General features: G+C 41.3%; 1 protein-coding gene across 2 annotated transcripts in view; it reads right to left on the bottom strand.

Annotated features, from left to right (window-relative positions):
* Nucleotides 1-2,132: 2,132 nt before the first annotated feature.
* LOC135525623 (endoribonuclease Dicer-like) overlaps nt 2,133-27,068 on the bottom strand; it is a 68,338-nt gene continuing 43,402 nt past the window's right edge. For both annotated transcript variants that reach the window (XM_064953353.1, XM_064953355.1), the window contains 8 exons: nt 22,401-22,550; nt 20,150-20,400; nt 12,224-12,479; nt 11,643-11,895; nt 11,151-11,419; nt 9,187-9,349; nt 8,911-8,986; nt 2,133-8,099 (listed from right to left, as the gene is read on the bottom strand). In XM_064953353.1, coding sequence (XP_064809425.1) covers nt 7,934-8,099; nt 8,911-8,986; nt 9,187-9,349; nt 11,151-11,419; nt 11,643-11,895; nt 12,224-12,479; nt 20,150-20,400; nt 22,401-22,550 — 1,584 coding nt within the window. In that variant the 3' untranslated portion in view covers nt 2,133-7,933. The remainder of the gene's footprint in view (nt 8,100-8,910; nt 8,987-9,186; nt 9,350-11,150; nt 11,420-11,642; nt 11,896-12,223; nt 12,480-20,149; nt 20,401-22,400; nt 22,551-27,068) is intronic.

Here is a 27,068-nt window from a genome sequence, read left to right as displayed (position 1 = left end):
CAAAATACATCATGCAAAAAACAACAAACATTTAAAGCATCACAGAGGGAAACTCACTAATAACAACAACAAAACTAAATGAACGACCATACCATAACTTTATTGTAGATAAACTCAGCTACAATTATTACAAAAGAGAACCAAAACAAAAAATGAATATTAAAGGTAATTGTGATCCATAAGGTGCAGACCCCAAACCACTGCAGCATGATATTACAGCACGAGTGAGAAGTTTTTATTCTTTTCCATGTCCCTTAAAATTCCGCTGCAGGTTGTAATGGCCCATATTTCCCCATACTGAAATCAGTGCATCAACAAGTGTTCCACTCCATTCCGTTCCATTCTGCTGGTGTTCCGCTGTTTGGTGACAATGACATTCTCACAAGTTCATTCCAAAAAGTCCCTGCCGGTCCAGACTCTCCACCGGCGTCGCAACCCACCAGCAAGCAACTTGCTGCTATAAAGAGTGCATTTGATTTATTTCATTTAATGCACATTTTGTCATCCAAGAAGTTATATATATTTTTTTTTTTACAAAAAAACAACAACACTTTACTCCTTGTCCAATATACCAGCCCTTGTTAAAAATGGATAGGGTCTGGAAAATGTTAGTTTTTTTAGATTGAAATCATAATAGTACATTACGCAAAATAAAACATGTGGAGTAGGGGTACCTTTCTATTGGACATGCACTAAACCATGTGGATCTAGTCAAACATAATCTAGCTGGGGGGGGGGGGTAGTGGACTAAACATAATTCAAGTCATGCCTATCAGAGGACATGGTAGTTTATGGGTTACATTACAATTCAATATTCAAATAATTACATTTAAGGTATACACAACACATACATTTTAGCCCCTGATCTATTGTAGATATCTTTTACTACAGTGCTTTCATCAGATGGTATCCTGCTGTAGGCACATTGTATAATTCTCATCCATTGCCTCTTAAATACAATTGTAAAATACCAGCAAAGCCTAAACCACAAGTTATCCCTCCTCGTCAAACAACCATGATATATAACTTACACTTTTCATTTTTTCAACTCTTTCTCTGACATGAGGTAAAGTATGGCGCCCAAGTGCAATGCTCAATTGTGCTACATGTACAAAAAGAAAAAGAAAACAAAAAATGATTATCCGTTGCCAGTTTGCAATTGATTGAGGCCTATTTTATAACTACACTTCCATAAAACACCTTTACTAAGACTCAGGTTGGAGGCAATGCATCATGCTGCAACATTTAGCTTGAATTAGCACTTCTTAAGGGTGTAAATTCATCAGTGACAAAAAAAGCAGTGTGGTTGTGGCACCATATGAGTGATTTCACATTCTTGTTAAGTAATCTCCCCCACATGAAACATTGTGTGCGCACTTTGAAATTCCACATTTTGGGAACAAATTTTTATAAACTGAAAATATACACATAATAATAATTTAAAAAAGATATATAAAAAAAATATATAGAAGAATGTTACATTTGCTGTTGTAGTTCGGGGTCACACGACTGTTGCTTGAGAGCGTGAATCCAGATTGCACTCTATACGATGTCAAACTATATGATATAAAACAAAAACTGTCAGAATATCTACCACTGTAGTTTTAGTAAAAACCTCCCCCTTTAAGTCACACGTTGAGTGGAATGATGTTGTCAATAAAGTATACAGTTAGCAAGTATAGTATATTTTCACATATTTACATGGCTACACCAAAGTTCAGAAACCAAATGATGTATGGCACCAGGTTAATAGTAATGCATACATACACATACCTACTATGAACAAACAGTGCTTGGCTCGTTGCAGCTACTGTAGGCAAGTTTTCTGAACCTTCGAGACAATAGTTGCAGTATTCGCTTGATTAGGATACGATAAGTTGAAAGGCACCATTTTAGTTTGCGTTATTTGTCTGTCAAAGATATACGTCATCAAATAGATACAAGTAACTGAGGGAATGTTGTTTATCAGTGCAAATAATTACGATATATATAGATATATATATATATACCCATACACACACTATGTTCAAAAGTTTGGGGTTGTTTTTTAAAGAAAAGCACATTTTCTGTCCTTTCAAATAACATCAAATTGATCCAAAATACAGTGTAGACATTGTTAATGTTGTAAATGACTATTGTAGCTGGAAACATCAGATTTTTTATGGAATATCTACATCGGCGTACAGAGGCCTATTATCAGCAACCATCACTCCTGTGCTCCAATGGCATGTTGTGTTAGCTAATCCAAGTTAATAATTTTATGTTAGCACAGCTGAAAACTGTTGCGCTAATTAAAGAAGCAATAAAACTGGCCTTCCTTAGACTATTTGAGTATCTGGAGCATCAGCATTTGTGGGTTCAATTACAGGCTCAAAATGGCAGGAAACAAAGAACTTTCTGCTGAAACTCATCAAGCCATTCTTGTTCTGAGAAATGAAGGTTATTCCATGTGAGAAATTGCCAAGAAACTGAAGATCTCGTACAACACGGTGTACTACTCCCTTCACAGAACAGCGCAAACGGGCTCTAACCAGAATAGAAAGAGGAGTGGGAGGCCCCAGTGCACAACTGAGCAAGAGGACAAGTACATTAGTGTCTAGTTTGAGAAACAGATGCTTCATAAGTGCTCAACTGGCAGCTTCAGTAAATTGTACACGCAAAACACCAGTCTCAACGTCAACAGTGAAGAGGCGACTCTGGGATGCTGGCCTTCTCGGCAGAGTTGCAAAGAAAATGCCATATCTCAGACTGGCCAAAAAAATAAAAGATTAAGATGGGCAAAAGAGCACAGACATTGGACAGAGGAACTCTGCCTTGAAGGCCATCATCCCGGAGTCATCTCTATACTCAACTAGTCTAAAGAAGGCCAGGTTTATTGCTTCTTTAATCAGTACAACAGTTTTCAGCTATGCTAACATAATTGCAAAAGGGTTTTCTAATGATCAATTAGTATTTTAGAATGACAAACTTGGTTTAGCTAACACAAAGTGCCATTGGAACACAGGAGTGAAGGTTGCTGAAAATGAATCTCTGTATGCCTATGTAGATATTCCATTACAAATCTGCCATTTCCAGCTACAATAGTCATTTACAACATTAACTATGTCTACACTGTATTTCTGATCATTTTGATGTTATTTGAAAGGGCAAAAAAAAATATGATCCCATATTTTTGAACAGTAGTGTATATTAGATTGTTCTAAGTACAGATGTCACAGTAAAATGACTTAAGCATATATGTCACTGCCATAGATATTCATCAAATTGGTCTTGTCCAGAAAAAAAAGAAGTTTATTTGTACTGATATACAGTATATTTAAATAAGACAAGGGCCTGGCAATGAGCAGAGTGCAGTGTCTTCTGAGGTAGTTTACCTATGGTAGGATTTTATGAGTTGCCATGCTGACGGAAAGCCTCAGAGGCATACATGAGATGTACAGTTAAAGGTTAAAGTCGGAAGTTTACATGCACCTTAGCCAAATACATTTAAACTCAGTTTTTCACAATTCCTGACATTTAATCCTTGTAATTCCCTGTCTAAGGTCAGTTAGTATCACCACTTTATTTTAAGAATGTGAAATGTCAGAATAATAGTAGAGAGAATGATTCATGTCAGCTTTTATTTCTTTCATCACATTCTCAGTGGGTCAGAAGTTTACATTCACTCGATCAGTATTTGGTAGCATTGCCTTTAAAAGGTTTAACTTGGGTCAAATGTTTTGGGGTAGCCTTCCACAAGCTTCCCACAATAAGTTGGGTGAATTTTGGCCCATTCGTCCTGACAGAGATGGTGTAACTGAGTCAGGTTTGTAGGCCTCCTTGTTCACACATGCTTTTTCAGTTCTGCCCACAAATTTTCAATAGGATTGAGGTCAGGGCTTTGTGATGGCCACTCCAATACCTTGACTTTGTTGTCCTTTTTGCCACAACTTTGGAAGTATTCTTGGGGTCATTGTCCATTTGGAAGACCCATTTGCGACCAAGCTTTAACTTCCTGACTGATGTCTTGAGATGTTGCTTCAATATATCCACATAATTTTCCATCCTGATGCCATCCATTTTGTGAAGTGCACCAGTCCCTCCTGCAGAAAAGCACCCCCACAACATGATGATGCCACCCCCATGCTTCACGGTTGGGATGGTGTTCTTCGGCTTGCAAGCATCCCCTTTTTCCTCCAAATATAATGATGGTCATTATGGCCAAACAGTTCTATTTTGTTTCATCAGACCGGAGGACATTTCTCCAAAAAGCACAATCTTTGTCCCCATGTGCAGTTGCAAACCGTAGTCTGGCTTTTTTATGGCGGTTTTGGAGCAGTGGCTTCTTCCTTGCCGAGCGGCCTTTCAGGTTATGTCGATATAGGACTCGTTTTACTGTGGATATAGATACTTTTGTACCCGTTCCCTCCAGCATCTTCACAACATCCTTTGCTGTTGTTCTGGGATTGATTTGCACTTTTCGCACCAATGTACGTTAATCTCTAGGAGACAGAAAGCGTCTCCTTCCTGAGTGGTATGACGGCCGCGTGGTTCCATGGTGTTTATACTTGCGTACTATTGTTTGTACAGATGAACGTGGTACCTTGAGGCGTTTGGAAATTGATCCCAAGGACGAACCAGACATGTGGAGGTCTCCCAAAAAAATTCTGATGGTTTTGTTGATTTCTTTTGATTTTCCCATGATGCCAAGCAAAGAGGCACAGAATTTGAAGTTAGGCCTTGAAACACATCCACATGTACACCTCCAATTGACTCAAATTATGTCAATTAGCCTATCAGAAGCTTCTAAAGCCATGACATAATTTCTGGAATTTTCCAAGCTGTTTAAAGGCACAGTCAACTTAGTGTATGTAAACTTCTGACCCACTGGAATTGTGATACAGTGAATAATAAGTGAAATAATCTGTCTGTAAACAATTGTTGGAAAAATGACTTGTGTCATGCACAAAGTAGATGTCCTAACCGACAAGTCAAAACTATAGTTTGTTAACAAGAAATGTGTGGAGTGGTTGAAAAATGAGTTTTAATGACTCCAACCTAAGTGTATGTAAACTTCCGACTTCAACTGTATATCTATTAAATATAACACCATACAATCCTCTTCAAACCTCCTAATTCATTCATCAACTTTAGGAACCATTAATTATTTAATTCCGTTTCTTGCACAACACACTGTTTTAGGACAACACAGGTGTACAGGTTAAATAATGAAACATCTGTGAGGAATGCCATTTTCGAGTGAGAACGAATCTTAAGCCCCCCACAGACTGTACAAATCCAGCCGTTTTAAGCCACAATTTTGCTGTTCCAGACATTTTCACACCGCGGGCAAATTTGTAGGTTGTAAACGATTGTCGGACGGCTTGGCTCGTTCAGTATGACAGGTCTGCCGATTAAGTACCACTACGTGCTGACGGTCGTAGGCTCGGTGTAGAGTGGCTGGTGGTACGAGCTGATTCCGGTAACTGACCAATAGGAACACGGCACACAATAATACGATTATTGTGAATAGTCAGATTACTATAACAGTTCCATTTAGACATTGATATGCTGTGCAAGAAGAATGATTTCCCTAATATTCTTGTTTATATGACAAGGCTGAAATCGGGCTACCTGACGGGAATTTGATAAATGCACCAAATCGCCAATCAAAATAAACGTTCTACCACAGAGACCACGCTATTTTGGGGAAGCAGATTTGATTGAGTGGAAATATAAAGGTTGCTTGTTAAAACTATGCATACTTTCAGTTTTTACCCTGCTGTAGTTGACGTAGCTTCAAGTCAAATCGCAGAATGTGACGACAGAACTGAAGAAAATCTTACAATCTGACAAGGTTGATATCAAGATTTTAATTTGGTAACATCGCACAGTGTGACATGTGACAATCGTAAAAGGCTGAATCCGAAGTAGTCTTGCAAAGGCCTTCGACATACACTAAGACTGCGCTGGCCACACACGGTGAGAGATATAGAGTGCAATCGGTTTACTTCAACAAGCTACAGTACAGGAGGCCCCCTCCATCTGATCATGGCCAATTCATGTCTTCTTCCTTTGAAGAGGACTGATGCTCAACAGAGACTGAAGACATTCGTTTAGGCCCATGTATGTGCAGAATGAGAATACCCTCTGGATTTACCCCACCAAATCATCAAGCATTAAATCAATTGGGCAGGGAGAGAAGAAAAACAAAGAAAACACCGATGCAACTGAACCACTACAGCTTGAAGGCTGCTAGAACAGGACAACCAACCCAACTGACAGATTTCAAAAAGGTCAAAGAAAGAGGTATTATAGTTACAGTGCAAAAAGGATGAGAAATTCAAGCTTAATACAACACAAAACATAGCACCAAAAACAAATGCATGCAATCAACTGAGGTATTCAAGTGAAGAGGGCTTATTGATACTGTTGAGAGAAAATAAAAGACATTTAGTCTAAGAGGCTATGTAGTCACATAACGTGGACGCTATGTCACAATGTGTTTGAAGTAAATAATTAAACAAAAAGGCTGGTGTGCATATCCCTAGGAACTGACTTCACATGTGCAACCCTGTAGAGTCACAACTGTATTAGCTTTGGTAAAGTGAAGGGATGTGTGAACCACGATTCTGTTGAAAAAGAAGAACAACCTGTGTCCTAAAGACTGTACTCAAAAGGTGCTCTGAGTCTTACAAAATGACCAACAAAATAAAGATGATCAATCTTGGTATCAAAAGACATTACTTGAGACTAAAGTTGTCGACTTATGTCATAATAATAAACATTTAATATCTCTTTCCCTCTAGATATAGATAGATTTATAAATGTTTATATAAGCCATCCAGTTGCCATGGTTATTAATACATAAGCTACACGAACATGCATCCTCGAGTGCTGTTTAAAAACTATTTTTTAAATTTACAGTAAGCGGGAATGTTGAATTCCTATTCTTTTTTTCAGGATACGAGGGAGGCCTTAGTATGTAAGGCAAATAATATTTATATTTCATCATAAATGTATATATATATTTTTGTTACATATAGGATTTTGTTGTCCAATCCGACCACACAATTATGAACATAACAGACCCTAATGGAATAAGTGCAATAATGATTGAGGGCACGTCCCAAATGGCACCCTATTCCCTATATAGTCCACTACTTTTGACCAGGGCCATAGGATCCTATATAGGGGATAGGGTGCCATTTTAGACGCATCCTAAGAATAGCATCTCAAGACAGAGTTCAGACAGAGGTGGGCCACACTGGTCGTCTTCACTGGTGGTCTGGCCTCTGCTTGCCATTTCCTTAGCAATAGCATTTTAAAAACCGCTTTAAAACTGGCACTAGTGCACAGACTGAGGAGTATAGCGTTTTTAGATTTACACCTTTGATTTGAACTATGTACAAATCTAATACTACTCATAATACGCATACGCCTAACATCTCACTGACACAAAGCAAAGGTTAAACAAACAAAAAGTAAAAAAAAAAAAGTGAGAAATTAACAAAGCAACACCTGACCTTTTTTCTTCTTTTTAACACTTTGCTATACGTTAATAAAGCACTCTTGTGATTACACAAAGCAGAGAACAGAAGGAAAGGAAAGATTGTGTTTGCAAAAAATGTAAAATAAAATGTGAAATCCGTTACAACTAGATCAGCTCTCGTTGTGACTTCCCCATGTCTCCACAGAACGTTCCCTGGCTGCATTGGTTGTGCCATTGAGGGCTGAAGATACGGGACTAATGCTGCACTGTGTTGGTAGCTAGCATCAGTTGCTAGCACTGGTAGCTACTGGTTAGCGTCAGTATTTAGCATCAGTGGCGACTAGCTAACATCAGTAGCAAGCTAGCATCAGTGGCTACTGGCTAGCGACAGTTGTAGGTAGATAGCGTCAGTTGCTAGCATCAGTAGCTAGCATCAGTAGCTAGCTAGTTAGCGTGTGAAGCTCAGTTGTTTGGGACCTGAGGTTGGTTGGCTTTGAGGCTACGCAGGGCCCGGCGCGCGGCAGCAGACTTGGCAATCCGGTAGCTGCGGCCCACGCCTTTGAACTTGCCCTTGCCCACGACCTCCACTGTCACACGGACCTTCCCGTCGTACGTCCGCTCCGCAGGGCTGAGGAAGGGGGCATTGAATTACATACAGGACAATAAAGTGAAGTGGCATCCTAGCAACATGGTCAGGAAAGTTTCCATTCTAGAAAGTAATTAAATATTGTACAATGCATATAGATTCTATAATATGTGAATTATAGAATATATATGTGGTAGGGGGTGAGTTAATGGAAAAGAGAATATAATAATTGCAATCAAGTAAGTAAGCAAGCCAGCTAAAACGGTTAAAAAAATATACACAGTAACAGTCAAAAGTTTGGACACCTTGTCATTCAATGTTTTTTCTTTATTTTTTTTTAGACAGCACAGGAGCAGCTTCAGGACAAGTGTCTGAATGTCCTTGAGTGGCCCAGCCAGAGTCTGGACTTGAACCCAATCTAACATCTCTGGGGAGACATGAAAATAGCTGTGCAGCGATGCTCCCCATCCAACCTGACAGAGCCTGAGAGGATATGCAGAGAAGAATGGGAGAAACTCCCCAAATACAGGTGGGCAAGCTTGTAGCCTCATACTTAAGAAGACTCGAGGCTGTAATCGCTGACAAAAGGTGCTTCAACAAAGTACTGAGTAAAGGGTCAGAATACTTAAGTAAATATTTTACCTGTTTTTTTTATTTTGATCAATTTGCAAAAAAGTCTAAAAACCGGTTTTACATTGTCATTATGGGGTATTGTGTGTAGATTGATGAGGAAAATTAACAATTTAATCAATTTTAGACTAAGGCTGTTACGTAACAAAATGTGGAAAAAGCCAAGGGGCCTGAATCCTTCCCGAATGCACTGTATACACACACACAACAGAAATCCTCCTACCTGAACTTGGCTGTCTCAGGCTCCATCTCCAATAGCTCCCGCACCGGAGAGCGAGGGACATTAGCAGAGAATTTCTCTGCGGGGGAAAAGAAAAACGTTATAACATGAACCCTCATCTTTTTAACTCCTCAATATGATGATCACTGGGACAGACATATGAGAACATTAATAGTTAGTAAATCATTGAAACTAAAAGCCTCCCTGCATGATCTGCCAAACAATCAGAAAAGAGAAAATCAAAACGTGGAAGAAGTAGTTTCTCGCTCTCCTCCTTACCTATAAGTGGCCTCATCATTGGATAATACACTTGCCACACTGTCTCCAGTGACATTCTGCTATCCATGTAAATTGCTCCGGCTAGTGACTCAAATATGTCTCCCATTGCCTTGGGGACCTCAATATCCTCCTCTTTCGCCTCGTCTTCCTCTGAGCGCCGAAGCTGAAGGAAAGGGGGAATACAGATGCCGTAAAAGTCGGTTTTGTTAAGGTGGAAAAAAATATGTTCTCACGAGTGGATTGAATGTTGTTGTTTTTTTAGTCTGTGCTCTAGTACGGCCTCTTTCTAATAACTCGGACTGAACGAGGTCTCCCATGTGATATCATATTCATATCTACTAACAAATGTGCTAAGAAAAAAGTAGATGTTTGCTATAGAGTGAATTGAGCATTTTCCTTCGGAAAATGAATATCTGAGGATCATTTTTCGAGATATTCAATTGGTAGTTACAGTCCCCCGAAGAAGCCGCACTGCTTCTTGACACACTGCTCGCTTAACCTGGAAGCCAGCCAATGTGTCAGAGGAGAAACAGTGCAACTGGCGACCGTGTCAGTGTGCATGCGCCCGGCCCGCCACAGGAGTCGCTGGAGTGCGACGGGACAAGGACATCTCGGCCGGCCAAATCCTCCCCTATCCCGGACGACGCTGGGCCAATTGTGCACCGCCTCATGGGTCTCCCGGTCGTGACACAGCCCGGGATCTAAACCGGATCTGTAGTGACGCTTCTAGCACTGCAGCCTTAGACCGCTGCGCCACTTGGGAGGCCAAGTGTTAAATTCAAGTAATACAATTATTGAACTGTATTTAACGTCCAATGCAACTGTTTTTACCTCAATATTAAATTGTTTCTGGTTAACAATTAAGTACCTTACAGTGAATGTTTTAAAATAAAATGGTAGAAAATTAAACAAAACTTAGCTTCAAAGAGCAATTTCTCAAGAAAGGAGTGGCCTGAGTAAAAGGGGAATCTGAAAATTAGCTGTTATTGGCAGAGAGGTTTGGAACTATTTCTTATTGGTCTATTAACTAACTTACCACCGGGTGATGTCACCAGACAGGCCAAAACTCCATCTCACCAAAACACGCTGAAATTTCAGATGATCTTTTCAAACAGCTCTTACACTAAAAGGGCTTAATTGTCATTTTCAATTTCACAGTATTGTTCCAAACTCAGTGTGGAAATGTATATAAAACACAGGCAAATCACTTGTTTACTGCACTGTGCCTTTAAAGTTATTACTGTATTAAGTTTAATAGCAAATACAAAGTCAGCTGTACCCTCACACACACTGGAGACCCAGAGACTCCGCCGTCCAGTTGAGCTATTAAGGGGAAATATTTACACATTTTCCGAAATTAGTTTTTCTTCTTTAAAATGTTTTAATGTTATCCCTTTGGCATAAAACAAGCTCTGCTCAAACGAGATCCGATTCACTGCCAAGATAGGCACTTGAAAATAAATTAAATCCAACTGGATTTAATATAAATGTAATTTTATACTGAACATTCCAAAATCTAAATGTAAAACAGATTCATATGAACTGACAGCCTATGTTTTGGGACTTTTATGTTAGGGGCAGAAAAAACATGAGTACGTCCCACAAAACATGTTGAAATGTTAGTAATTATCAACAAGGCCAAAAGCTATCATTAGGTCTCTGCAAAGATTTCTTGGTAGAAATATACACTGGGGTATGCTGGGAAAATGTGGAACAATAGAACAAGAGTACAACAGATGTACACCCACAACAACAAACAAACAAACACCCCAGAACACACATAACTTTCGTTCCACATCCATAAAGTACAAGTAAATACACTACCACAACAAAACACCACACTTCTTCAACAAGGAAGCATCCCAAATGGCACCCTGTTCCCTACATAGTGCACCACTTACAGGGAGCCATTCAAGATGCAATCAAACTTTACAATTGCGGGGATGGGACCACCCTAAACCCACCTCAGAGTCCATGCCTTGCATTTCGTTCTTCTCCAGCTGGAATTGCACAAAGTCGTCGATGACATGAAACAGCTCGGGCGACACAGCCTTGAAGTACTTGTGGAAGTCATACTGGACGGCCAGGGAGGCGAAGATAGTGTTGTTGACCAACGCCGAGCGCAGGTCTGTGAGCACGCCAGGAGAGTGTTGGCGCGGGTCTTCATAAAGGTGCTTCGTTATGAGGTAGTCTAAAATTGCATCGCCAAGAAACTCTAGTCGCTGGTAACAATCTGGGAAAGAGAGAAAACGAGGGAGGGAGAATGGAGAGGAAGTATGAGGGAGAGGAAGTGTCAATCATTCTACAATGGAACAAAATTATATTAAAAGGCACACTACAGAACGTGCTGGAATTACTACAATATTTTAGAAACAATGCAATCTTATGCAATATGTGCATTCCTTCATTCGGATTCATCCATTTTGAAATAGATTCCGTAGGAAACTCATGCTTACCAGTAATGGTGTTGTAATGGTAGGAGGCGTGTGTGAAGGCTTGCAGCAGGTAGGCCTTGTTCTGGAAGGTGTAGCTGATCTTCCTCTCAAAGTTCTCAAAGCCAGAGATGAGGTGGTTGAGGGTGAGCTCGGCATCCGGGTGGTCAAATATGCAGCGGGGTGGGATCTTCAGCCAGCCATACTGGAGGTCAAGGTTCACAACCTCTATGACCCCGCCCTTCTCCTTCAGCCTCCTCCTCTCAACCGGTAACACCTGGTTCATGATAGTGATAGATTGTATTATTAAGTCATGCTTCATGTGATGGCTTAGGAATGTAACTTGTACATTTGATTTTCCCATAGGTCACATAATTGCTTTGGATAAAAGCATCTGTTATTTATAATAAACATTATCACAGGCATCAATTACCTTGAGGAACATTATAACTAGAGTGAACATTAACACAACAGTAGAGGTAGTTTAATATATTAGTCTACATTAACACAACAGTAGATTTAGTTTAATAGATTAGAGTCTACATTAACACAAGAGTAACAGCAGAGGTAGACGATAGAGAGAGGTGGCGTATCTATGGCCATACCTTGAGTCCCAGTGAGCAGAGGAACATCTGAGCAGCCCTCTCCCCACAGCTGGTGAGGTAGCAGCCCAGCAATGCCTCCACACAGTCAGCGATGCTCTTGTCAGCGATGCATTGTTCTGTGTGCAAGTCATAGGAGATAGACTGTTTCCCCAACTCCGCCCCACAGTTCTCCTCCGACGGGTTCCAGAAACCCACCACGAAATCATCCTCCTCCCCTGCCTTGCTAGGGTCCAGGTAACACATGGCATCCCACGAGCTGGAATAATTCACAATCATTTGATATGTCTACTTATTAATTAAGTGGTATGCCAAATCAGTCATTAATGCACTGTCCATACATTTAGGTAGAATATACAGTACCAGTCAAAAGTTTGAACACACCTAGTCATTCAAGGGTTTGTATTTATTTCTATTATTTTATACAGTGTAGAATAATTGTGAAAACACCAAAACTATGAAATAACACATATGGAATCATGTAGTAATCAAAAGTGTTAAACAAATATTCTTCAAAGTAGCCACCCCTGTGGAATTTCTTTCCTTCTTAATGTGTTTGAGCCAATCAGTTGTGTTATGACAAGGTAGGGGTGGGTATACAGAAGATAGCCCTATTTGGTAAAACACCAAGTCCATATTATGGCAAGAACAGCTCAAATAAGCAAAGAGAAACAACAGTCCATCATTACTTTAAGACATGAAGGTCAGTCAATCTGGAAAACTTGTGCAGTCTCAAAAAACATCAAGCGCTATGATCAAACTGGCTCTCATGAAGACCGCCACAGGAAAAGAAGACCCAGAGTTACCTCTGCTGCAGAGGAAAGGTTCATTAGAGTTACCAACCTCAGAAATTGCAGCCCAAATAAATGCTTCACAGAGTTCAAGTAACAGACACATCTCAACATCAACTGTTCAGAGGAGACTATGTGAATCAGGCCTTCATGGTCGAATTACTGCAAAGAAACCACTACTAAAGGACAGCAAAAATAAGATAAGACTTGCTTGGGCCAAGAAACACGAGCAATGGACATTAGACCGGTGGAAATCTGTCCTTTGTTCTGATGAGTCCAAATATGAGATTTTTCGTTCAAACCGTGTGTCTTTGTGAGGAGCAGAGTAGGTGAACGGATGATCTCCGCCTGTGTGGTTCCCACCGTGAAGCATGGAGGAGGGAGTGTAATGGTCTGTGATTTATTTAGAATTCAAGGCACACTTTACCAGCATGGCTACCACCGCATTCTGCAGGAATACACCATCCAATCTGGTTTGCGCTTAGTGGGGCTATCATTTGTTTTTCAACAGGACAATGACCCAACACACACCTCCAGGCTGTGTAAGGGCTATTTGACCAAGAAGGAGATGGATCAGATGACCTGGCCTCCACAATAACCTGACCTCAACCCAATTGAGATGGTTTGGGATGAGTTGGACCACAGAGTGAATAAAAAGCAGCCAAGAAGTGCTCAGCAAACATGGGAACTCCTTCAAGACTGTTGGAAAAGCATTCCTCATGAAACTGGTTGAGAGAATGCCAAGAGTGGCTACTTTGAAGAATCTCAAATATATTTGGATTTGTTTAACAGTTTTTTGGTTACTACATGATTCCATGTGTTAATTCATAGTTTTGATCTCTTCACAATTATTGTAAAATGTATAAAATAGTTCAAATAAAGAAAAAACATTATAGGTGTGTATCCAATGTATCCAAACTTGACTGGTACTGTATATTTTTACCTCTTTTTTATATATTGTATGACATATCATTTTATATATGATTCTGCATATGTACCAAGTTGTTCAAATAAACAATCGATTGTATTATAATAATTTGAGCCCTAAATGCTGATTGGCTGAAAGCCATGGTATATCAGACCGTATACCACGGCTAAAGACTGTATCCAGGCACTCTGCTTTGTGTCATGCTTAAGAACAAATAAAATAAACTGTATTAGTCACATGCGCCGAATACAACAGTTTTCACCTTACAGTGAAACGCTTATTTACGAGCCCATCACCAACAATGCAGTTTTAAAAAATATGGATAAGAACAAGAAATAAAAGTAACAAGTAATTAAAGAGCAGCAGTACAATAACAATAGCGAGACTATACACAGGGGGGTACTGGTACAGAGTCAACGTGCGGTGGCACAGGTTAGTTGAGGTAATATGTACATGTAGGTAGAGTTATTAAAGTGACAATGAATAGATTACAACAACAGAGAGTAGAAGTGGTGTAAAGTGGGGGGGGGGGCAATGCAAATAGTCTGGGTAGCCATTTGATTAGATGTTCAGGGGGATTATGGCTTGGGGGTAGAAGCTGTTTAGAAGCGTTTTGGACCTAGACTTGGTGGTCCGGTACCGCTTGCCATGCGGTAGCAAAGAGAACAGTCTATGACTAGGGTGGCTGGAGTCTTTGATCATTTTAGGGCCTTCCTCTGACACTGCCTGGTATAGAGGTCCTGGATGGCAGGAAGCTTGGCCCCAATGATGTACAGGGCCATTCACACTACCCTCTGTAGTGCCTTGCGGTCGGAGGCCGAGCAGTTGCCATACCAGGCAGGGATGCAACCAGTCAGGATGCTCTCGATGGTGCAGCTGTAGAAACTTTTGAGGATCTGAGGACCCATGCCGCATCTTTTCAGTCTCCTGAGGGGGAAAAGGTTTTGTCGTGCCCTCTTCACGATTGTCTTGGTGTGCTTGGACCATGTAAGATTGTTGGTGATGTGGACAAGGAACTTCAAGCTCTCAACCTGCTCTACTACAGCCCCGTCGATGAGAAATGTCAGTAAAGACACATGCCAGTCGGTCAGCGCATGCTCGCAGTACACATCCTGGAAACCATCTGGCCCTGCTGCCTTGTGAATGTTAACCTGTTTAAAGGTCTTACTCACATCAGCTGCGGAGAGCATGATCACACAGTCGTCCAGAACAGCTGGTGCACTCGTGCATGTTTCAGTGTTATTTGCCTCGAAGCGAGCATAAAAGTAGTTCAGCTCGTCTGCTAGGCTCGTCTCACTGGGCAGCTCTCGGCTGTGCTTCCCTTTGTAGTCTGTAATGGTTTGCAAGTCCAGTCTGTGCTAACAAAACAGTCCTGTAGCTTAGCATCTGCTTCATCTGACCACTTTTTTATTGATCTAGTCATGGGTGCTTCCTGCTTTCATTTTTGCTTCCAAGCAGGAATCAGGAGGATCGAATTATGGTCAGATTTGCCAAATGGAGGGCGAGGGAGATTTTTGTATGCGTCTCAGTGTGTGGAGTAAAGGTGGTCCAGAGTTTTTTCCCCCCGATGGTTGCACATTTAACATATTGATAGAAATTTGGTAAAACGGATTTAAGTTTCCATGCATTAAAGTCCCCAGCTACTAGGAGCACCACCTCTGGGTGAGCGTTTTCTTGTTTGCTTATGGGGGAATAAAGCTCGTTCAGTGCTGTCTTAGTGCCAGCATCAGTCTGTGGTGGTATGTAAACAGCTACGAAAAATACAGATGAAAACTCTCTAGGTAGATAGTGTGGTCTACAGCTTAGCCTACTCAATCACTTTTTATAGCTACTGTTTACAGGCCTCCTGGGCCATATACAGCATTCCTCATTGAGTTCCCTGAATTCTCATCGGACCTTGTAGTCGTAGCAGATAATATTCTAATCTTTGGTGACTTTAATATTCACTTGGAAAAGTCCACAGACCCACTCCAAAAGGCTTTCGGAGCCATCATCGACTCAGTGGGTTTTGTCCAACATGTCTCTGGACCCACTCACTGTCACAGTCATACTCTGGACCTAGTTTTGTCCCATGGAATAAATGTTGTGGATGTTAATGTTTTTCCTCATAATCCTGGACTATCGGACCACCATTTTATTACGTTTGCAATTGCAACAAATAATCTGCTCAGACCCCAACCAAGGAATATCAAAAGTTGTGCTATAAATTCACAGACAACAGAAATATTCCTTGATGTACTCCCAGACTCCCTCTGTCTACCCAAGGACGCCAAAGGACAAAAATCAGTTAACCACCTAACCGAGGAACTCAATTTAACCTTGTGCAATACACTAGATGCAGTTGCACCCCTAAAAACTAAAAGCATTTCTAGCTCCCTGGTACACAGAAAATACCCGAGCTCTGAATCAAGCTTCCAGAAAATTGGAACGGAATGGCGCCACACCAAACTGGAAGTCTTCCGACAAGCTTGGAAAGACAGTACCGGGCAGTATCAAATAGCCCTTACTGCTGCTCGATCATCCTATTTTTTCCAACTTAATTGAGGAAAATAAGAACAATCCGAAATTCCTTTTTGATACTGTTGCAAAGCTAACTAAAAAGCAGCATTCCCCAAGAGAGGATGGCTTTCACTTCAGCAGTAATAAATTCATAAACTTCTTTGAGGAAAAGATCATGATTATTAAAAAGCAAATTACGGACTCCTCTTTAAATCTGCGTATTCCTTCAAAGTTCAGTTGTCCTGAGTCTGCACAACTCTGACAGGACCTAGGATCAAGAGAGATGCTCAAGTGTTTTAGTACTATATCTCTTGACACAATGACGAAAATAATCATGGCCTCTAAACCTTCAAGCTGCATACTGGACCCTATTCCAACTACTGAAAGAGCTGCTTCCTGTGCTTGGCCCTCCACTGTCGAACATAATAAACGGCTCTCTATCCACCGGGTTTGTAAGTCGCTCTGGATAAGAGCGTCTGCCAAATGACTTAAATGTAAATGTGTACCAAACTCACTAAAAGTGGCAGTAATAAAGCCTCTCTTGAAAAAGCCAAACCTTGACCCAGAAAATATTTTTAAAAAACGAATTGGCCTATATCGAATCTTCTAATTCTCTCAAAAATTGTTGAAAAGGCTGTTGCGCAGCAACTCACTGCCTTCCTGAAGACAAACAATGTATACGAAATGCTTCAGTCTGGTTTTAGACCCCATCATAGCACTGAGACTGCACTTGTGAAGGTGGTAAATGACCTTTTAATGGCATCAGACCGAGGCTCTGCATCTGTCCTCGTGCTCCTAGACCTTAGTGCTGCTTTTGATACCATCGATCACCACATTCTTTTGGAGAGATTGGAAACCAAAATTGGTCTACACGGACAAGTTCTGGCCTGGTTTAGATCTTATCTGTCGGAAAGACATCAGTTTGTCTCTGTGAATGGTTTGTCGTCTGACAAATCAACTGTAAATGTTGGTGTTCCTCAAGGTTCCGTTTTAGGACCACTATTGTTTTCACTATATATTTTACCTCTTGGGGATGTCATTCGAAAACATAATGTTAACTTTCACTGCTATGCGGATGACACACAGCTGTACATTTCAATGAAACATGGTGAAGCCCCAAAATTGCCCTCGGTAGAAGCATGTGTTTCAGACATAAGTAAGTGGATGGTTGCAAACTTTCTACTTTTAAACTCAGACAAAACAGAGATGCCTGTTCTAGGTCCCAAGAAACAAAGAGATCTTCTGTTGAATCTGACAATTAATCTTAATGGTTGTACAGTCATCTCAAATAAAACTGTGAAGGACCTCAGCATAACTCTGGACCCATATCTCTCTTTTGAAGAACAGCTTTTTTCCATCTATGTAACATTTCAAAAATCAGAAACGTTCTGTCCAAAAATGATGCAGAAAGATTAATCCATGTTTTTGTCACTTCTAGGTTAGACTACTGCAATGCTCTACTTTCCGGCTACCCGGGTAAAGCACTAAATAAACTTGAGGTGGTGCTAAATATGGCTGCTAGAATCCTGACTAGAACCCAAAAATTTGATCATATTACTCCAGTGCTAGCCTCCCTACACTGGCTTCCTGTCAAGGCAAGGCTGATTTCAAGGTTTTACTGCTAACCTACAAAGCATTACATGGGCTTGCTCCTACCTATCTCTCTGATTTGGTCCTGCCGTACATACCTACACGTACGCTACGGTCACAAGACACAGGCCTCCTAATTGTCCCTAGAATTTCTAAGCAAACTGCTGGAGGCAGGGCTTTCTCCTATAGAGCTCAATTTTTATAGAATGGTCTGCCTACCCATGTGAGAGACGCAAACTCGGTCTCAACCTTTAAGTCTTTACTGAAGACTCATCTCTTCAGTGGGTCATATGATTGATTGTAGTCTGGCCCAGGAGTGTGAAGGTGAACGGAAAGTCTTTGGAGCAACGAACCGCCCTTGCTGTCTCTGCCTGGCCGGTTCCCCTCTTTCCACTGGGATTCTCTGCCTCTAACTCTATTACAGGGGCTGAGTCACTGGCTTACTCGGGCTCTTTCATACCGTCCCTAGGAGGGGTGTGTCACTTGAGTGGGTTGAGTCACTGATGTGATCTTCCTGTCTGGGTTGGCGCCTTCCCTTGGGTTGTGCCGTGGCGGAGATCTTTGTGGGCTATACTCGGCCTTGTCTCAGGATGGTAAGTTGGTGGTTGAAGATATCCATCTAGTGGTGTAGGGGCTGTACTTTGGCAAAGTGGGTGTGGTTATATCCTTCCTGTTTGGCCCTATCCGGGGGTGTCATCGGATGGGGCCACAGTGTCTCCTGACCCCTCCCGTCTCAGCCTCCAGTATTTATGCTGCAGTAGTTTGTGTCTGGGGTCTAGGGTCAGTTTGTTATATCTGGAGTACTTCTCCTGTCCTATCTGGTGTCCTGTGTGAATTTAAGTATGCTCTCTCTAATTCTCTCTCTCGGAGGACCATGCCTCAGGACTACCTGACATGATGACTCCTCACTGTCCCCAGTCCACCTGGCCGTGCTGTTGCTCCAGTTTCAACGGTTCTGCCTGTGATGATTATTATTATTATTGGACCATGCTGGTCATTTATGAACATTTGAACTTCTTGGCCATGTTCTGTTATAATCTCCACCCGGCACAGCCAGAAGAGGACTGGCCACCCCACATAGCCTGGTTCCTCTCTAGGTTTCTTCCTAGGTTTTGGCCTTTCTAGGGAGTTTTTCCTAGCCACCGTGCTTCTACACCTGCATTGCTTGTTGTTTGGGGTTTTAGGCTGGGTTTCTGTACAGCACTTTGAGATATCAGCTGATGTACGAAGAGCTATATAAATACATTTTATTTGATTTTGATCATGAGATACTCTACCTCAGGCGAGCAATATCTCGAGACTTCCTTAGATATCGTGCACCAGCTGTTATTTACAAAAATACATTGTCCGACGCCCCTTGTCTTACCAGACGCCGCTGTTCTATCCTGCCGGTACAGAGTATAACCAGCCAGCTGTATGTTGATAGTGTTGTCATTCAGGCACAACTCCGTGAAGCATAAGACATTACAGTTTTGAATGTCCCGTTGGTAGTTTAATCTTCCACATAGGTTATCGATTTTATTCTCCAAAGATTGCACGTTTGCTAGCAGAATGGAAGGAAGTGGGGGTTTATTCGATCGCCTACGAATTCTCATAAGGCAGCCTGCCCTCTGGCCCCTTTTTCTCCTCTTCACGTAAATCAAGGGGATCTGGGCCTGTTCCCGAGGAAGCAGTATATAATTTGCGTCGGGCTCGTCAGACTCATTAAAGGAAAAAAAGGAGTCTGCTAGTCTGTGGTGAGTAATCACAGTCCTGATGTCCAGTTATTTTCGGTCATAAGAGACGGTAGCGGTAACATTATGTACAAAATAAGTAAAAAATTAAGTTACAAACAACGCAAATAAACAAACAAAAAAAACTATCGGTTGGGGACACGTAGAACATCAGCCTTCTTCTCCGGCACCATTTTACTACTAAAACAGCCGTTAGCCATGGTATATTGGCTAAGGGCTGGTATGGCCTAGGTAGGCCGTCATTGTAATTAAGAATTTGTTCTTAACTGACTTGCCAAGTTAAATAAAAAAATACCACACCCCGTCGGGCCTTACTGCTCAAATATAGCGCTTTGCCTCCTCGGTGCTCAGGTAGATACAACTTCACATGGGATTGGGGGAAACTCACCTGTAGTCAAACTCATCTGCTGAGCCACTACCGCTAGGCTCTGAGGGGTAGTGGGGGGTGGGGACCGGGCCAGGTTTCTTGGGGGGTTTCCACTCCCCGTAGCTGGGCTCGGCTGCAGGGGAGGAGGACCGGGCGGAGGGGCTGGGACTTGGGCCAGGGGTGGCGGGGGCAGGGGGGAAGGTACCGAGGGAAATCTTCTTGCCGAAGGCACCGGAGCCAATGAGCATGTTGTCGATGAACTTGATGTGCTCCTGGTAGTAGGAATGAGTTAATCAATTAGTCGATCGAGGACATCCTTATCGATTAGAAATTAACACATTTAAATTACATTTTCCATAGCTGAAAATAAAAATGTGTTTAAATAAATTACATTGTGTTTTGATACAGCATTTCCCACTGTAATTGATAAGCAAGCATGTGTCTGGTATGCAGGCATTCATACCTCTTACTATATAGAGTAATTACATGGAAACTTGTATTGGTCTACACACCACATACAGTGCCTTCGGAAAGTATTCAGACCCCTGGACTTTTTCCACATTTTGTTATGTTACAGCCTTATTCTAAAATGGATTAAATTAAACAATTTCCTCAGCAATCTACACACAATACCCCATAATGGCCATGCAAAAACAGGGTGAGACATTTTTGCAAATTTATTAAAAACAAAAAACAAAGATACCTTATTTACACAAGTATTCATTCTCTTTATTATGAAATGCGAAATTGAGCTCAGGTATATCCTGTTTCCACTGATTATCCTTGAGATGTTTCTACAACTTGATTGGAGTCCACCTGCGGTAAATTCAAATGATTGGACATGATTTGGAAAGGCACACACCTGTCTATATAAGGTCTCACAGTTGACAGTGCATGTCAGAGCAAAAACCAAGCCATGAGATTGAAGGAATTGTCCGTAGAGCTCCGAGACAGGATCGTGTCGAGGGACAGATCTGGGTAAGGGTACCAAAAAATATCTGCAGCATTGAAGGTCCTCTTCCTAGAGCTGGCAGCCCGGCCAAACTGAGCATTCGAGGGAAAAGGGCCTTGAACCCGATGGTCACTCTGACAGAGCACTAGAGTTCCTCTGTGGAGATAGGAGAACCTTCCAGAAGTACAAACATCTCTGCAGCACTCCACCAATCAGGCCTTTATGATAGAGTGGCCAGGCGGAAGCCACTCCTCAGTAAAAGGCACATGACAGCCCGTTTGGAGTAAAAGGCAGCCAAAGTCTCGTGAGAAACAAGATTCTCTGGTCTGATGAAACCAAGATTGAACTCTTTGGCCTGAATGTCAAGAGTCACGTCTGGAGGAAACCTGGCAACATCCCTACGGTGAAGCATGGTGGTGGCAGCATCATGCTGCAAGGATGTATTTCAGCGGCAGGGCCTGGGAGACTAGTCAGGATCGAGGCAAAGATGAACGGAGCAAAGTACAGAGAGATCCTTGATGAAAACCTGCTCTAGAGCGCTCAGGACCTCAGACTGTGGCAAAGGTTCACCTTTCCAACAGGACAACGACACTAAGCACACGGGCTTCAACACAAGTCTCTGAATGTCCTTGAGTGGCCCAGCCAGAGCCCGGACTTGAACCCGATCTAACATGTTTGGAGAGACCTGAAAATAGCTCTGCAGCGACGCTTCTCATCCAACCTGACAAAGCTTGAGAGGATCTGCAGAGAAGAATGGGAGATCTCCACAAATACAGGTGTGCCAAACTTGTAGCGTCATTCATACCCAAGAAGACTCCAGGCTGTAATCGCTGCCAAAGGTTCTCAAACAAAGTACTGCGTAATGGGTCTGAATACTTATGTAAATGTGATATTTTAGGGGATTTTTTAAAATATAAATTAGCAGGGGAAAAAAAGTGTCATTATGGAGTATTGTGTGTAGTTTGATAGTGAAAAAAACGATTTTATCAATTTTAGCTGTAACCTAACAGAATGTGGAAAAAGTCAAGGTGTCTGAATAATCTATAGTATTTATTGAATATAAAACTCAAATCAAATCATATTTCCTCACATACACAGTGTGCTAGCTCCCTCAAAGCTGAACATCAATCAATATCAATATTAACAACAAGAGTCAACTTTCGATTAATCACCCCTAACAACCATCAACCAATCCCAAACGGCACCATATTCCCTATGTAGTGCACTACTTTTGACCAGCGCTCTACGAGCCCAGGTCTAAAGTAGTGCACTATATAGGATATAGTGTGCCATTTGTGGTCGTCTTGAACTCCTCCCTACCTGGTAGTACTCCAGGTCGTCCTCCACGTTGACCTCGTCTTTAGGCTCCTTCCACATCAGATCTTCATCCTCCTCCAGAACCTCCTCCCCTAGTTCCTCCACACACAACTCCTCTCCAGCACTACCGTTGGCCAGGAGCTCCTCTTTGGCCTGAGAGAGAGCAAGCGAGAGGGTGACGAGAGAAAGAAAGCCAAGGGAGAGGTTAGGAGGAAAGACAAAGAGGGAAAGGAGAAAAAGTGGATGGATTACTATGTGAATTGTTTTAATGTCTTTATTATCCAATGTCTCTTTAATCCAGTAGTGCCTCCAGGCCGGTAGTTGACTCCTGGAGCTGTGGTCAAATCCACAATAGGATTAATACAGATTATCGTCCCAAAGTTTTACTCTCAACGCAGCATTAGATTAGCTTTGGATGTGAGACGGTAGGCAGCCATATCCAACTCAATGACTTACAGACCTAATGTAATTCAATATCTGACAAGCTTCGTCCTGAATAGTACATTTATAAATCATTAATAACCCATGAAGTTTACCATGTGGGAAGTTCTCTATGCATATTCATTAAATGCTAATTGTCTGACATGTAACATAATAACAGTCAGACCATGATGCTGAAAATGGCCCTGAGCACACACCACTCACTCTCTTATGCACATATGCACACACTCACTCTCTGTTGCACACACCACTCACTCTCTTATGCACACACCACTCACTCTCTTATGCACAAATGCACACACTCACTCTCTGTTGCACACACCACTCACTCTCTTATGCACACACCACTCACTCTCTTATGCACATATGCACACACTCACTCTCTGTTGCACACACCACTCACTCTCTTATGCACACCAGTAATGTATACCAGTATTGTATAGGCCTACCAGTAATGTATAGGTCTAAAAGTATTTTATTATTATTATTTTAAATGTTACCCCTTTTTCTACCCAATTTCATGGTATCCAATTGTTTAGTAGCTACTATCTTGTCTCATCGCTACAACTCCCGTACGGGCTCGGGAGAGACGAAGGTTGAAAGTCATGCGTCCTCCGATACACAACCCAAGCAAGCCGCACTGCTTCTTAACACAGCGCGCATCCAACCCGGTAATGTATAGGTCTACCAGTTGATGTATGCCAGTAATGTATAGGTCTACCAGTTGATGTATACCAGTAATGTATACCAGTAATGTATAGATCTACCAGTAATGTATAGGTCTACCAGTTGATGTATACCAGTAATGTACAGTGGGGCAAAAAAGTATTTAGTCAGCCACCAATTGTGCAAGTTCTCCCACTTAAAAAGATGAGAAGCCTGTAATTTTAATCATAGGTACACTTCAACTATGACAGACAAAATGAGAAAAAAATAATCCAGAAAATCACATTGTAGGATTTTTAATGAATTTGTTTGCAAATTATGGTGGAAAATAAGTATTTGGTCAATAACAAAAGTTTATCTCAATACTTTGTTATATTGTTGGCAATGACAGAGGTTAAACGTTTTCAAAAATCTTCAAAAGGTTTTCACACACTGTTGCTGGTATTTTGGCCCATTCCTCCATGCAGATCTCCTCTAGAGCAGTGATGTTTATTGGCTGTTGCTGGGCAACACAGACTTTCAACTCCCTCCAAAGATTTTCTATGGGGTTGAGATCTGGAGACTGGCTCGGCCACTCCAGGACCTTGAAATGCTTCTTACGAAGCAGCCACTCCTTCGTTGCCCGGGCGGTGTGTTTGGGATCATTGTCATGTTGAAAGACCCAGCCACATTTCATCTTTAATGCCCCTGCTGATGGAAGGAGGTTTTCACTCAAAATCTCACGATACATGGCCAAATTCATTCTTTCCTTTACACGGATCAGTCGTCCTGGTCCCTTGGCAGAAAAACAGCCCCAAAGCATGATGCTTACACCCCCATGCTTCACAGTAGGTATGGTGTTCTTTGGATGCAACTCAGCATTCTTTGTCCTTGAAACACGACGAGTTGAGTTTTTACCAAAAAGTTATATTTTGGTTTCTTCTGACCATATGACATTCTCCCAATCTTCTTCTGGATCATCAAAATGCTCTCTAGACAACTTCAGACGGGCCTGGACATGTACTGGCCTAAGCAGGGGGACACGTCTGGCACTGCAGGATTTGAGTCCCTGGCGGCGTAGTGTGTTACTGATGGTAGGCTTTGTTACTTTGGTCACAGCTCTCTGCAGGTCATTCACTAGGTCCCACCGTGTGGTTCTGTTCTTGTGATCATTTTGCCCCACGGGGTGAGATCTTGCGTGGAGCCCCAGATCAAGGGAGATTATCAGTGGTCTTGTATGTCTTCCATCTCCTAATAATTGCTCCCACAGTTGATTTATTCAAACCAAGCTGCTTACCTATTTCAGATTCAGTCTTCCCAGCCTGGTGCAGGTTTACAATTTTGTTTCTGGTGGCCTTTGACAGCTCTTTGGTCTTAGCCATAGTGGAGTTTGAAGTGTGACTGTTTGAGGTTGTGGACAGGTGTATTTTATACTGATAACAAGTTCAAACAGGTGTCATTAATACAGGTAACGAGTGGAGGACAGAGGAGCCTCTTAAAGAAGAAGTTACAGGTCTGTGAGAGACAGGAATCTTGCTTGTTTGTAGGTGACCAAATACTTATTTTCCACCATAATTTGCAAATAAATTCATTAAAAATCCTACAATGTGATTTTCTGGATTTTTTTTCTCATTTTGTCTGTCATAGTTGAAGTGTACCTATGATGAAAATTACAGGCCTCTCATCTTTTTAAGTGGGAGAACTTGCACAATTGGTGGCTGACTAAATACCTTTTTGCCCCAATGTATACCAGAAACATTTCGCTACACTCGCATTAACATCTGCTAACCATGTGTATGTGACAAATACAATTTGATTTGATTTAACGTATAGGTCTACCAGTAATGTATAGGTCTACCAGTAGATGAATACCAGTAATGCATACCAGTAATGTATAGGCCTATCAGTAATGTATAGGTCTATCAGTAATGTATAGGTCTATCAGTTGATGTATACCAGTAATGTATAGGTCTACCAGTAATGAATACCAGTAATGTATAGGTCTATCAGTTGATGTATACCAGTAATGTATAGGTCTACCAGTAATGAATACCAGTAATGTATAGGTCTATCAGTTGATGTATACCAGTAATGTATAGGTCTACCAGTAATGTATAGGCCTATCAGTAATGTATAGGTCTATCAGTTGATGTATACCAGAAATGTATAGGTCTATCAGTAATGTATATCAGTAATGTATAGGTCTATCAGTAATGTATAGGTCTATCAGTTGATGTATACCAGTAATGTATAGGCCTATCAGTAATGTATAGGTCTACCAGTAATGTATAGGCCTATCAGTAATGTATAGGTCTATCAGTTGATGTATATCAGTAATGTATAGGTCTATCAGTAATGTATATCAGTAATGTATAGGCCTATCAGTAATGTATAGGTCTATCAGTAATGTATAGGTCTACCAGTGATGTATACCAGTAATGTATAGGCCTACCAGTAATGTATAGGTCTACCAGTGATGTATACCAGTAATGTATACCAGTAATGTATAGGTCTACCAGTAATGTATAGGCCTATCAGTAATGTATAGGTCTACCAGTGATGTATACCAGTAATGTATAGGCCTACCAGTAATGTATAGGCCTATCAGTAATGTATAGGTCTACCAGTGATGTATACCAGTAATGTATAGGCCTATCAGTAATGTATAGGTCTACCAGTGATGTATACCAGTAATGTATAGGCCTATCAGTAATGTATAGGTCTACCAGTGATGTATACCAGTAATGTATAGGTCTATCAGTAATGTATACCAGTAATGTATAGGTCTATCAGTAATGTATAGGTCTACCAGTGATGTATACCAGTAATGTATAGGTCTACCAGTAATGTAAAGGCCTATCAGTAATGTATAGGTCTACCAGTGATGTATACCAGTAATGTATAGGCCTACCAGTAATGTATACCAGTAATGTATAGGTCTACCAGTAATGTAAAGGCCTATCAGTAATGTATAGGTCTACCAGTGATGTATACCAGTAATGTATAGGCCTACCAGTAATGTATAGGCCTACCAGTAATGTATAGGTATACCAGTTGATGTATACCAGTAATGTATACCAGTAATGTATAGGTCTACCAGTAAAGTATAGGGCTACCAGTAATGTATAGGCCTACCAGTAATGTATACCAGTAAAGTATAGGTCTACCAGTAATGTATAGGTCTACCAGTAATGTATAGGCCTACCAGTTGATGTATACCAGTAAGACAGGTGGCCTCGTTTCATTGCCAAAAATAAAATTAAACCATCTAGTATTCAGCAAAATAACAACACAATGTCAAATACAGGTAGCCCAGACAAATAATTAACCTCCAATCACATTAACTGCTCCTGTCTCGCGGGAATTCCACAATGTGCGGGAGCATTGGTTGGCCGGCCCAATTGAGGTAGTATGTATATGAATGTATAGTTAAAGTGACTATGCATATACGATAAACAGAGAGTAGCAGCAGCGTAAAAATGCCCTTTGCAACCACATACCAATGTGAGAGTGGATTCTCGGCCCTCACTAGCATGAAATCTAAATACAGGCACAGACTGTGTGGAAAATTATTTAAGACTGAGA

Source organism: Oncorhynchus masou, chromosome 32, assembly GCF_036934945.1.
Source record: "Oncorhynchus masou masou isolate Uvic2021 chromosome 32, UVic_Omas_1.1, whole genome shotgun sequence".
Classification (NCBI taxonomy): domain Eukaryota; kingdom Metazoa; phylum Chordata; class Actinopteri; order Salmoniformes; family Salmonidae; genus Oncorhynchus; species Oncorhynchus masou.
This window is presented reverse-complemented; position numbering and strand designations above follow the sequence as displayed.